The sequence below is a fragment of the Rhinoderma darwinii genome, chromosome 2, assembly GCF_050947455.1.
Source record: "Rhinoderma darwinii isolate aRhiDar2 chromosome 2, aRhiDar2.hap1, whole genome shotgun sequence".
Taxonomy (NCBI): Eukaryota; Metazoa; Chordata; class Amphibia; order Anura; family Rhinodermatidae; genus Rhinoderma; species Rhinoderma darwinii.
In genome coordinates this window covers 251,247,338-251,260,298 of record NC_134688.1, presented here as the reverse complement: position 1 = coordinate 251,260,298, position 12,961 = coordinate 251,247,338, and the positions used below count along the sequence as shown (strand labels likewise).

The window sequence follows — 12,961 nt, the reverse complement described above, 5'->3', positions numbered from 1 at the left end:
GCTTGTAAGACAGATAGTAAGTAATACCACACAAAATAGTTACTATTTCACATTTCCCATATGTCTACTTTTATATTTGCATCGTTTTTTGAACGTCCTTTTATCTGTCTAGGCCATTGCGAGGCTTGGAACTTTCGCAGCAATTTCTCACATTTTCAAGAAATCTTCAAAAAGGCAATTGTTTTAGGGACCAGTTCATTTCTAAAGTGACTGAGTGCCTAATATATTAGAAAGTTCCCGTAAATCACCATTTTAAAAACAACACCCCTCAAAGTATTCAAAATGGCATTCAGAAAGTGGGCGTTTTACAGGAATTAAATGAGGTGGAGGTGAAATTTACAAATTAAAGTTTTTTTGCCGAAATTCATTCGGAATCATCTGTAACACAGAAGGTTTGACCAGAGAAACGCAACTCAATCAATACTTATTGCCCAGATTCTGCAGTTTAGAAATACCCCACATGTGGCCCTAGTGCGCTTATGGACTGAAACACAGGCCTCCGAAGCAAAGGAGCACCTAGTGGATTTTCAGGCCTCCATTCTATTAGAAAATATTTTAAGCACCGTGTCAGGTTTGAAAAGGTCTTGTGATGCCACAACATAGGAAAACCCCTCAAAAAGACACCATTTTGGAAACGACACCCCAAGGAATTAATCTAGGGGTATAGTTAGCATTTTGACCCCACAGTGTTTTTGCTAAATTTCTTTGAATTAAGTCGTAAAAATGAAAATCTACATTTGTTCCAATAAAACATAAAATTTTTCATTTTTACAAGGAATAAAGGAGAAAAAGCACCGTAACAAATGTAAAGCAATTTCTCCCAATTACGGAAATACCCCATATGTGGTCATAAACTTATGTTTGAACACAGGGCAGCCCTCAAAATGGAAGGAGCGCCATTTGGCTTTTGGAGCTCAAATTTAGCTGGAATGGTTCTCAGGCACCATGTTGCATTTGCAAAGCCCCTGAGGGACAAAAACAGTGGAAACCCCCCAAAAGTGACCTCCTATTGACCCATTATGGAATTTGTCTAGGTGTATAGTGAGCATTTTGATGCCACAGATTTTTTTCAGAATTAATTGGAAGTAGGCCGTGAAAATGAAAATCTACATTTTTTTTCCCATAAAATTTAGTTTTAGCTCAGATTTTTTTTTTCATTTTCACAAGCGCTAAAGAAAAAGCAGCCCAATATTTGTAATGCAGTTTCTCCTGAGCATGGCAATATCCTATGTGTAGACATAAATTACTGTTCGTACCCACGGAAGAGCTTAGAAGGGAAGGAGCGTTATTTGGCTTTTGGAGCTCAAATTTTGCTGGAATGGTTTGCAGCGCCATGTCACGGTTGCAAGGCCCCTGTGGGACCAAAACAGTGGAAACCCCCCAAAAGCGACCCCACTTCAGAAACTAAAGTCCTCAAGGAATTTATCGAGGGGTATAGTAAGCATTTAGACCCCACAGGTTTTTTTGCTGAATTTAGTGGAATTAGGCCGTGAAAATGAATATCCCAATTTTTTACACTAAAATGTTGAATTTTTTTAATTTCCACAAGGGATAAAAGGAGAAAAAGCACCCCAACATTTGTAAAGCAGTACGGCAATACCTCACATGTGGTCGTAAACTGCTGTTTGGATACACGGCAGGGCTCAAAAAGACAGGAGCGCTATTAGTCATGCAGATTTTGCTGATTTGATTTTTGGGCGCCATGTCGCATTTGCTAAACCCTGAGGTACAAGAGTACAGTGGAAGCCCCCAAGAAGTGACCCCATTTTAGAAACTACACCTCTCAAGACATTTGTCATTTGCCTGTACAAATGACAGGACTCAGAATTGAAGAGCACCATGAGCATTTGAGGACTATTTTAGTGATTTTCACAGCGTTGGCCCACAATTGCAGGGCTCTGAGGTCAAATAGTAAAACAAATCCCCAAGTAGTAACCCCTATTTTGGAAACTACCCCCAGGTAGGGCATATTAAGGGGTGTAGTGAGCAATTTGACCGCACGTGTTTCTTCATTAGAAATGAATGTGCAGCGAATGGTGCAAAGTAAAAATTGCAATTTTCCACTGATATGCTATATTAGTGCACAAGTTTTGCCCAGTTTGTGCCACTGAAGACAAATACCTCAAATTGTTAAGCGGGTTCTCCCGAGTATGGCGATGCCACATATTTGGACGTAAACTGCTGTTTGGGCACACTGTAGGGCTCAGAAGGGTGGCTTTTGGATCGCAGAGTTAGCGTGGTGGTAGTTCTGTTTGGAGTTTTGCTGGTGTTTCAGTTGATAAATTGGGGGCATATGTAATCTGTGCGGAGAACATCAGGGAATAATAAGGGGGTACAATAATGCAGTAAATAAATAATAATCTGCAGATGTGTGGCAAGTGTCGTACTGATAAATGGTGCCCGATCTTATCTGCTTTTGACGTGCTCTGCACATTTTGCGTCGCCATATTCTGAGACACAAAACTTCAATTTTTTATTCACCAGAGCTCTGTGAGGGCTTTTTTGTTGCGGGACAATCTGTAGTTTTTATTGGTACCATTTTGGGGTACGTGCAAATTTTTGATCACTTTTTATTCCATTTTTTAGCAAGCAAGGTGACCAAAAACCATCAATTCTGACAATTGTTTTTTATTCTTGTTTTTTTTACAGTGTTCACCGTGGGCTATAAATGACATTTTACTTTATTCTACAGGTCGATACGATTACGGCGATACCATATGTATATAGTTTTTTAAGTTTTGCAGCGTTTGAGCAATAAAATCACTTTTTTATCAAATTTATTTTTTGCGTATCCTGAGAGCCATAACTTTTTTATTTACCAGTCAAAAAAGCTGTGTAAGGGCTTGTTATTTTGCGGGACGGGTTGTAGTTTTTATTGGTACTATTTTGGGGTACATGCAACTTTTTGATCACTTTTTATTCTGTTTTGTGAGGTGTGGTGACCAAAAAATAGCGATTCTGCCATTGTATTTTTATTTATCTTTTTGCGGTGTTCACCGTGCGGGAAAAATAACATTATAGTTTTGGTCGTTATGAATGCGGTGATACCAAATATGTGTACTTTTTTTTAACCGTTTCATTTTTTCCCTATAATAAAAGACCTATTATAGGAAAAAAAAGCAGTGTTTCTATTTTTTAACTTGAAGCTTTTATTTTTAAACTTTTATCCAACATTATTAACTTTTTCTTTTGTCCCACTAGGGGACTTGAAGGCCTGCAGCTCTGATCTTTAATACATTGCATTACCCACGTAGTGCAATGCATTAGAGCTGTCAGTTATTCACTGACAGCAAGCCTATTGGGCCCCGCCTCCGGTTGGGGCCTAATAGGCTTCCATATGTGGCAGACCAGGGGCCATTATTAGGCCTCCGGTTGCCATAGCAACAATCGGCACACCTGCGATCACATTGCAATGATGCCGATCGGCTTCAAACCACTTAAGATACCGCGAACGCTTGTGATTGCAGCATCTAAGGAGTTAATGGCAGGGATCGGCGCTAGCTCCGTTTCCTGCAGTTACAGCAGGGTGTCAGTTGTAACATACTACTGACACCTGCGGCTGATGTCACAGGCTCAGCTGCTGAGCTCTGCTTGGCAGACATTGCATCGCTGGGTTCCGATCTGCTGGTAAACCCCATAGATGCAGCGCTCGCTTTTGAGCACTGCATTTAAGGGGTTAATCAGCCAGATTGGAGGCTAGCTCCGGTCCTGGCCATACAGCAGGGTGTCAGCTGTATTATGCTTATGCTTATTATGCTGAATTATGCTTCTGAGCCCGCACCAGCAACACAACGTATAGTTATGTTGTGTTGCCTTAAGACCTTGGCGACAGCAACGTAATCGTACGTGTCACCAAGGGGTTAAAAGTGCAATCAAATAAAAGTGGGATTTCCATTTATTTTAGAAGGAATAGTTGAAAAGTTTCTCAACAATAGCCAGTTACAACCAGACAAGCCATACTTTTATTCAAAGGGGTTTTTTCATGAATGACACTTATCCCCTATCCTGTGGATAGGGGATAAGTGTCTGATCCCTGGGGGCCCCAACAATCACAAGAGTCCCGTATCCCCCATTTAAATAGAGCTATGGCTGGACATGTGCGCTGCCGCTACATTCAACTTTATTGGACTGTCGGAGATAGACACGAGATTGATGTCCCAGCGATCAGACACTTATCACCTATCCTGCTGACAGTTTTTTTTTACCTTCATGTATTATGCCTCTGCTTGATCAGTGTGGATCCTTAGAATCACCACAATATGCGTAAATATTCTTACCCTGCTCAGAGTCAGCACCTTCCCAACTCGCAGATCCAGTAGAGAGGGAATAACCTCCTCTGGGCCAGTGCTTTTATTTTGAGCTTTAGGCGCCGTCTCTATGTAGGAAAAAAACCAAAACGACAGTGTAAATGGTTGTCTTCAGAAGCCTTCTTCTTCGGAACACCTGGTAGAGGGATGGGTATACAATAATATTAGACTCTCCTTTGTCCACAGCGAAGATCCTGGGAGATTGGTGGTCATTGCTATATGGAAATGTAACTTTGTCGCATACTAAATTGGTGAAAAATATAGATCTTGGTTATTAATTTTTTTCCCCGAAAACAAATAGGTTGTGGAGCATAACAGGTGAAACAGGTAGATGTGGTATTGCCATAAGAAGAAAAGATCATGGAAACAGCACTCACTCTGCTTTGTGGGATCTGGATAGGCCTCATTACTTAATTTCTTCAACTCTGGGCTGTTGAATTTCTCTCTTATTGGGTCTAGCAATTTATTGAGCGCTTTCTCCAATGAGGCTTTCAGATCTCCGGGATGAACATTCTGTAGGAGTCGTAAATAAAAGTATAATAACTCCCAAAAGAATCCATCTTACATAAAGTATTGTCTTGTCTTTCCACTGGTCATTATGGTGTGGATACACCTTAGGTAAACACAATGCATGACAAGATACTAGTCTTTAGGGGAATATTACAATCACATTCTTACCTGTTCAGAAAAGTCTTTTTCCAATGCATCGAAGTCTGTGTAGGTTTTATTCCCACCATACTTTTCATCACGAAGAATAACAAACTCTGAAAAACAAGAGCAAATCCGATGTTAAGAGTTCCATGACAGGTCAAATGTGAAATTACACTTATAAATTATATGCGGACTCACCAGACTTGAGAGGGAACAGGACATGCCTGACAAAACTTAATACACCATTATTCTCTATATTTCCTGGCTCGCAAAAAGCTTTCTTCAGCTTCTTTTTCACATCTGAAGGAGAGTCTAGAAGATCGATCTTTGATTCCTAAAACATCAGGTAAAAAGCAAGAAACACGTCAAATCAAACTTCTAAACAGTGTGAAGTGGCGAACCTGTTAATGCAGTGCAAACTCTAAGGCCCCATGCACACGAACGTGCTTTTGCGGCCGCAATTCCCGCGAAAATCCACGGGAGAATTGCGGCCCCATTCATTTCTATGGGGCCATGCACACGACCGTAGTTTTTACGGTCCGTGCACGGCCCGGGAGCCCACACCGCAAAAAGAACGGACCTGTCTTATTACGGCCGTGTTCTGCGGTCCGGGCTCATTGAAAATAATGGCCGCGGCCATTTGCACGTCCAGCAATTTGCGGGGGGCATGCGGCTGTCGTGTGCATGAGCCCTAGGGCTGTGTTCACACGTTGCAGATGGTTTGTGTTTTTTTTTGTAAAACTGCAGTGGAAGACTTGATACAACCTCAGCATGTGAACACAGCCTAAAGGAATGCAATAAAAAACCAACTATAGACAGATTTTATTGTCAGAGGCCAACAATGAACCTTTGGACCAATAATAATTTCTTACGGAAGCAAAAGAATCAGATAAGTTTAAATGGCAAACTTTATTAGATGTGTACTTGGAAATATGATGTGTCATAAAGAACAATTTACCATGATAGTACATTGAAAAAACAAGTCATTTTGTAGTATGTGATGACATGTTTTATTAAAGTGCATCAGGGTTCAACAAGTAAATGTAAGGTGCACCCACTATACAGCTCCTACCAACTAAAATTTGGGGGCTACGTGCGGTCCCCTTTTTCCAAATAAATTCGTTAGCTGGGCAAAAAAGTGTGAAGGAATCATCATCAGCCCTGCTAGCTGTCAGTGAATGAGGAGAGGCTTTCAGACAGAATCTTGCTTATCCAGCTGCTAGCCGTGTGTGGTTCTCAGAATCCAGATCAGGGGGCTGTACTGTGGGCATACAAAGCACCTACAAATTTACTTGTAATAGACACCTTCCGCCTATCGGTTTAAAGTGTATTTCACTTTAAAGATTAGATATTTTATTTTAGGGACGAGTGGTTCTTCTGAAACATTCCAGTTGTGATCAAATAGATGCTGTTTATTACATTTAGGGGGAAAAAAATGTCTTAAAAAATAAAAAAAAAAAGGGACAAAACCGACTTGTATGACATTGCAGGTTTATCAGGAAGTTATTTAATATTGACAGCAGGTTGCCTTACACCTGGCGTAGTGGGATAGACACCATTTTAGTCTGTAGTTGTTGCGCCCAGGGAGATAGAAGAATGAACAGCAAGGTCGGTAGTAAGCCTCAACAATCAGCAAGTGTGGGACCTGCTACTTCTGGTTTACACATAATCGGGTTTGTGAAGGTCAATTTCCCAGAACATCTTTTTTGGTATTTTTTCAATCCTGAAGTTTGTCCAAAATACATTATTTATAATGCTGAAAATACATGACCAGTGCTGGCATCTTGTAAGTTGTGTGAACCTCACTTAGAATGACATTAGCCAGTGATAAACACTGGCATAGCCTAATGTCGTTTACCACCTCACCCACGGGCAAAAGCAACATTTGTGCGCCTGGTATATCTCTTCGCAGTTGCTGCTTGCCAGATACTCCTCTATATTGGATCAGGGTTCTGATGTTTTGGAAGCTGCAGGCCTCTAAGCGGTGTATACTTTTACCTCTACTGTGTAACATCTTTACTTGTTTGTCGTTTTCTTACGGCTACATATTTGCTATTATTTGAGTAATCATCTTATTGTGTATTTCTGATTGGTATTTCGCCATTGACTTTTATAATCTGCTGATCATCACCTTATATACCACCAATTATTGTTTTATTGATTATTTCCATCTGTAATTAGATTACTGAAGAAACTGAAGAATTTGATCCAGCGCTGTTTTGTTAATAGGAAGCAATATTACAACTTTATTTCAGACATTTCTTGGCAGAAATAAAGTTGGAATATTGCTTCCTTTTAGCGAAACAGCACTGGATCAAATTCTTCCGTTTCTGCTGTGTTTGTACCGTGTGCCGCCAAGTGGATCCGTGCGCAGTACAAATCTGCACATACATACTGGTGAGCTGGAGGAATCCTCCTATATTTTCTTAACTAGATTACTGATTAATTGCTTGTTTACGCAATTGATCTGGGGTTCCCGTAAACGTAGCAGATGAATGCGGTTGCACAGTGAATTGCTGCAGTTTTGTATCGCGGTTTATGGCCGAACGTCTTGAACAGGTGAAGCGCATTGAAACCATGTGCTTCAGCTGAACATATCGCAGGGTAACAAAAATGCATCGCAAAACTGCAGCAATTCGCGGTAAAACCATAAGCCTTGATGGAAAGGAGACATCTGAAGCTGTGAATACAGGTGTGCCTGGATGATTTTTCCTGACAATGACTTAGTTAAACAAAGTAAATGTAATAGGTTGAAGAAATTGTTATTAGAGAGACAAACTTTGACACAAGAATTGTTAGAGGCAACGTCTATCAGAGATGAGTTTGAGAGAAAGTGTTGCACATTGACAGTACGCATGGTGAATGCTAAAAGAAAAACAAAACAAATAGTTTACTGTGGTTGGGAGAGCGGAGTTAGGCCCCATTTACATCACGTTAAGGTATTACGTTAATCTTGTACGTCGGTGAAAACTCCGGACGTACTAGATAAAATGTGCCCATAGGGATCCATTATCCCGACGGAGATGTGTTATTTTGGCCTCCGTCGGGCTGGTATACGCCGTTTTTTTTTTTTGAAGGATGGATTAGCGTAGTAGACCATTCCATCCTGAGGGATCCCGCAGAAAAAAATGTATACCACACATGATACGTTTTTTAACATGGGAGCCTATGGATGACGGATGCCACTGTATGGCATCCGCCACAGGTAATCTTTAAACGCATACCTCGTGGGAGCTCCCGACATCACTGTCCATATATGGACAGTGAAATCAGGAGCTTCCACAGCGTTGGAGTCCCAGGGCAGAGCGCTATAGAAGGCTCTGTCCCGGGACTCCGGCCCGGGGCAGAGCGCTATAGAAGGCTCTGTCCCGGGACTCCGGCCCCGGGAAAACTGAATTCACTGTCTATATCTAGACAGTGACGTCAGGATGAGTGCTGGAGTCCCGAGTGGAGCATCAGCAAATTACTAAACACCCATGTGTGACCTGCCTGTAAATCTAGATTTCCACCAATACCTCTTCAGATGAGCTCATCTTGCCACCTGTAAGTCCAGGAACCATAGGATTCATCATGTGGATGCGCTTTGTGTAACCCAGAGCTGGAAGGTACTAGATGGGAGAAAAAAGAAAATCTATGTAAAAAGTAAAGTAAACCTGATGTCATCGTCATATACTTTGGTATTGCAGATAGAGAGCATATTTCCATAATGTTAATAAAGTGCTATAATTTCAGATGAAACCTTTATGAATGAGGTGCTGTCTACTCAGAGGTTATTTATTTTATTTTTTAAATCGATAGCCGGCATTCAGCACAATACAGACTTACACCATTATATGCCACAAGATAATACTTTTGCTTTCACCCATCACCACTGGATTTCAGCTCACATCACTAACACCAACGCACAGACCACATGCAATGCATAGCTGTCTACAAGCCATGGACCTAGGCTTCAGTGAATACAGTATTTTACCATTAAAGGGAACCTGTCCCATCAGAGACATTTATGACATATCCACAGAATATGTCATAAATGTCAGATAGATGTGGGTCCCACCTCTGGAAACCGCACCTATCTCTAGAACGGGGCCCCCTAAACCCCGTTCTACCGCTCTGTTTTGTGGCTGAAGCGTGATTTCCGACCAGGAATTACGTAAACAGCGTAGCTCACTGAGCTACGCTGTTTCCATAACTCCCATAGTAGTGAATGGCAGTTATGGAAGCAGCGTAGCATGGGAGCTATGCTGTTTCCATAACTACCATTCAGTTCTATGGGACTTATGGAAACAGCGTAGCTCAGCGAGCTACACGATTTCCGTAATTCATGGTCGGGAATCAAACGATTCAGCCACAAAACAGAGCAGTAGAGCGGGGTTTAGGGGGGCTCCGTTCTAGAGATAGGTGCGGGTTCCAGAGGTGGGACCCACATCTATCTGACATTTATGACATATCCTGTGGAAAGCCCCTTTAACATGCTGTCCTATCTGCAGGAAGAATGTTGTAGAGCAGAAGCAGATGGATATATAGTTTAGTGCAAAAAGATTCAGAAGAACCTGTAATTTATTCATCCCTGCTTGCTGTGGGCTATAGAGTCCAGTGGGCAGTCTCAACCTTTGATAGTCATCCCTGTATCAGTCTGAATAATGAAATAGCTGTCAATCACTAAATAGAGCCACCGACTGGACTCCTCAGCCCAGAGTTAGCAGGAATTTAAATTAATAAATTACAGGTTATGCTGAATGTTTTCATACACAACTATATATCAATTGGCTCAGCTCCTCCTGCTATGCTGTCTGCAGATCAGATTCTTGACATGACCGGTTCCCTTTAACCACTTCCCAGAATTTGACGTACACGTATGTAGGGCTGGGCAATTAATCTAAAAAAAAACCTCCGTTTTTTTTTCCTCAGGACAGAGATACAGTTGAATCCAATGGTAGAGCAGGGAGCTGTAAGGTCCCTGCTCTACGATTCACTATGTATCGGAGTACGCTCACAGCTTGGCGCAGACAGGGTGAGGCAGTGACGTTTGCACAGAGCCACACAGACCGGAGGAGCAGAGGGATCTCCTCCACTCGTCATTGGAACGGGTTTAGGCGAGTACAGTATTTTTCAGACTATAAGACGCAGTTTTTAGCAAGAATAAATCTTGCTAAAAAGTCCCTGCGACTATAGTCTTATAGTCGGCAGTCAAGGGATCCGGCAGCGCCGGCCCCCCTGACCACTCCTTATTAACCCCTTCCCGACCCGTGATGTGTCGGCACATCATGGAGTGGGGAGGGGATGATGTATGGAGCGGGCTCACGTGCTGAGCCCGCTCCATACACTGCTGGAGTCAGCTTCTGACACTGCTCTAACGGCCAGGAACAGTGATGCGCTGTTCCAGGCCATTTAACTAGTTAAATGCCGTAGTTAATAGTGACCGCGGCATTTATAGTGGTTTTCCATGAAGGACATTTATAACATATCCACAGGATATGTCATAAATGTCAGATAGGTGCGGGTCCCACCTCCAGGACCGCATCTATCTCTAGAACGGGGCCCCCTAAACCTCGTTCTATCTTACCCAGCTCCACTGTCTTCTGGCTACTTCCTGGTTACATGGTCGAGTTACAGAAAGCATAACTCGTTGAGCTACGCAGTTTCCGTAACTCCCATAGAACTGACTAGTAGTTACGGAAACAGCGTAGCATGCTACGCTGCTTCTGTAACTGCCATTCACTACTATGGGAGTTACAGAAACAGCGTAGCTCCGCGAGTTACGCTGTTTCCGTAACTCATCCATGTATTCTAATGATCTATATCTAATGATCGCTGGTTCAAGTCCCCTAGGGGAACTAAGAAAATGTGTAAAAAAAAAAAAGATAAATTTTCAGGACTGTAAAAACATTTTAAAAGTTAAAAAAAAACAAAAACCTTTTCCCACTTTTTCCCAAGCACAATGTAAAAATAAAAAAATTATTACAAAAATTAGTAAATCGCTGCTTCCGTAAAAAAGTCAGAAACTATTACAATATAGCACTATTTAACTCACACAGTGAACGGTGTAAAACAAATAAATGTAAAACCCCAGAATCATTGTCTTTTGGTCACCATAGCGCTAAAAAGAATGAAATAAAACTGATAAAAAAAAATCATATGTACCAAAAAAAAAATGGTACTAATAAAAACTACAGCTCGTCCCACAAAAAATAAGCCCTCACACCGCTCAAACGTGGAAAAATATAAGTTATGGCTCTCAGAATGTGGTGAAACTGAACAAATTTTTTATTTTTTTTTAACCAATAGTTTTTTTCTTTGTAAAAGAAGTAAAATATGTTTTTTTTTCCTATTTTCTGTTGTCTAAAACCTCGGAACGTCTTATAGTCTTAAAAATACGATATGTATTTTATTAGGGACTATTGGGGCTGAGTGGGGGCAGCTGTGTTGGCATTATACTGTGTGGGGCATTATACAGCATGGGGCAGTTATGAGGGTATTATACTATGGGGGCAGCTATAGGGGCATTATACTATATGGAGGGCAGTTATGTGGGCATTATACTGTGTAGAGGCAGCTATAGGTGCATTTTACTGTGTGGAGGGCAGCTAGAGGGGTATTATACTGCATGGAGGGCAGCTAGAGGGGCATTATACTGCAAGGAGGGAAGCTAGAGGGGCATTATACTGCGTGGAGGGCAGCAATGGGTTCATTATACTGTTTGGGGAGCACTACGGGGCAATATAGTGTGTGAGAGGGTATATTATATACAGTAGTATACAGCATGCTCAGGGTATAAATATTAATCCAATGGCGTAGCATGCAAATAGGGGGTTTGGTATGAAAAAAGGGTGTGGCCTAAATAATCGCTACTTAATTGTAATAAAGGTTACATATTCAATTAATCGTGATTTTGATTTAGGTCATAATCACCCAGTCCTACATGTATGTCATAGTCGTACAGCTGACACCCTGCTCTGACGTCCGGCTCTGCACTGTTTCCCTGATCCTTTGGTCAGATGACAGTCTGTGAAAATCGCACTTCCTGTGGCGTTACGTTTGTTCTCACCAAAAGCCTCCTTCCGGCCTTCCGAACGGCACGTCATGAATGATGTCAATTTCAGTGGGTGGTGCTTGTATAACTTATTTTCTAAAGTCCTTATTCTTCTACTGTGCGTGCGACTCTCACGTCCAATTAGATAGACAGTAATGTTATTATAGGACATGATCTTTTATTGTAATGAGGAGTGGGCAGGCTATTTCTTACTAAAAGGAGGTGTAGTTGTAGGAACGGAGGATAGCCGGAAGTTCGAAAAGTAAACAACTCGGAGCACCGCAGAGGCATCAGGAGAATAAAGAAGATTACAGAAAGAGGTATTGGGGAGTCATTATGATGCAATGCAGTACAAGAACAGAACATTTAAAACAATATATAGCAGTGTCGGAGAACACCTTTAATAGGAGAAAAAGCACAGTACACTGCAATACATAGTGCATAGTTTGATCCCAAATTCAACTCCCCTAGTGGGACTAAAAATACAATAGGAGAAAAAAATGTTTGATAAAGTAACAAAAAAATTAATAAATAAAATTCCACCCCCCCCCCCCCCTAAAAAAAAACATAATTGGTATTGCGGAGTCTGTAAAAATTCAAACTAATATAAATCGGCAAGTTGAAAAAATAAATAAATGCCTAAACGGTGTTTGATCCTGAAGGCCAAAAATAGCCCGGTCCTGAACCGGTTAAAAGATCACTGCTGATGTACTGAAGGATCTGAAGGGACACATGACACAGGGATTCAAAGGTCGTCAAAGAGAGAATACCAGTCATGCACTACCCCCTCAGGCCTTAACTTGACATAACACAGCAAACAGTTTTGCCAAAATTGTAACTCGTGTAGCCATGCGATCGGTGTCCTAATGTTTGGGGGTCGCACAGATTGTGCACCCTGGCCTAGCCAGTATATAATTGTATCTACTTCTCAGCTGTGAGGAGTCCTACCAGAATGTTCCAAGAGATCTTG

The 12,961-nt window shown here is 41.5% G+C and overlaps 1 protein-coding gene across 2 annotated transcripts in view; it reads right to left on the bottom strand.

The window, feature by feature from the left end:
- The window catches only part of YARS1 (tyrosyl-tRNA synthetase 1), a 60,930-nt gene that overhangs the window by 2,113 nt on the left and 45,856 nt on the right, over window positions 1-12,961 (bottom strand). For both annotated transcript variants that reach the window (XM_075853114.1, XM_075853113.1), the window contains exons 7-11: window positions 8,474-8,566; window positions 5,157-5,292; window positions 4,986-5,071; window positions 4,685-4,820; window positions 4,278-4,375 (exon numbers count right to left, since the gene is read on the bottom strand). In XM_075853114.1, coding sequence (XP_075709229.1) covers window positions 4,278-4,375; window positions 4,685-4,820; window positions 4,986-5,071; window positions 5,157-5,292; window positions 8,474-8,566 — 549 coding nt within the window. The remainder of the gene's footprint in view (window positions 1-4,277; window positions 4,376-4,684; window positions 4,821-4,985; window positions 5,072-5,156; window positions 5,293-8,473; window positions 8,567-12,961) is intronic.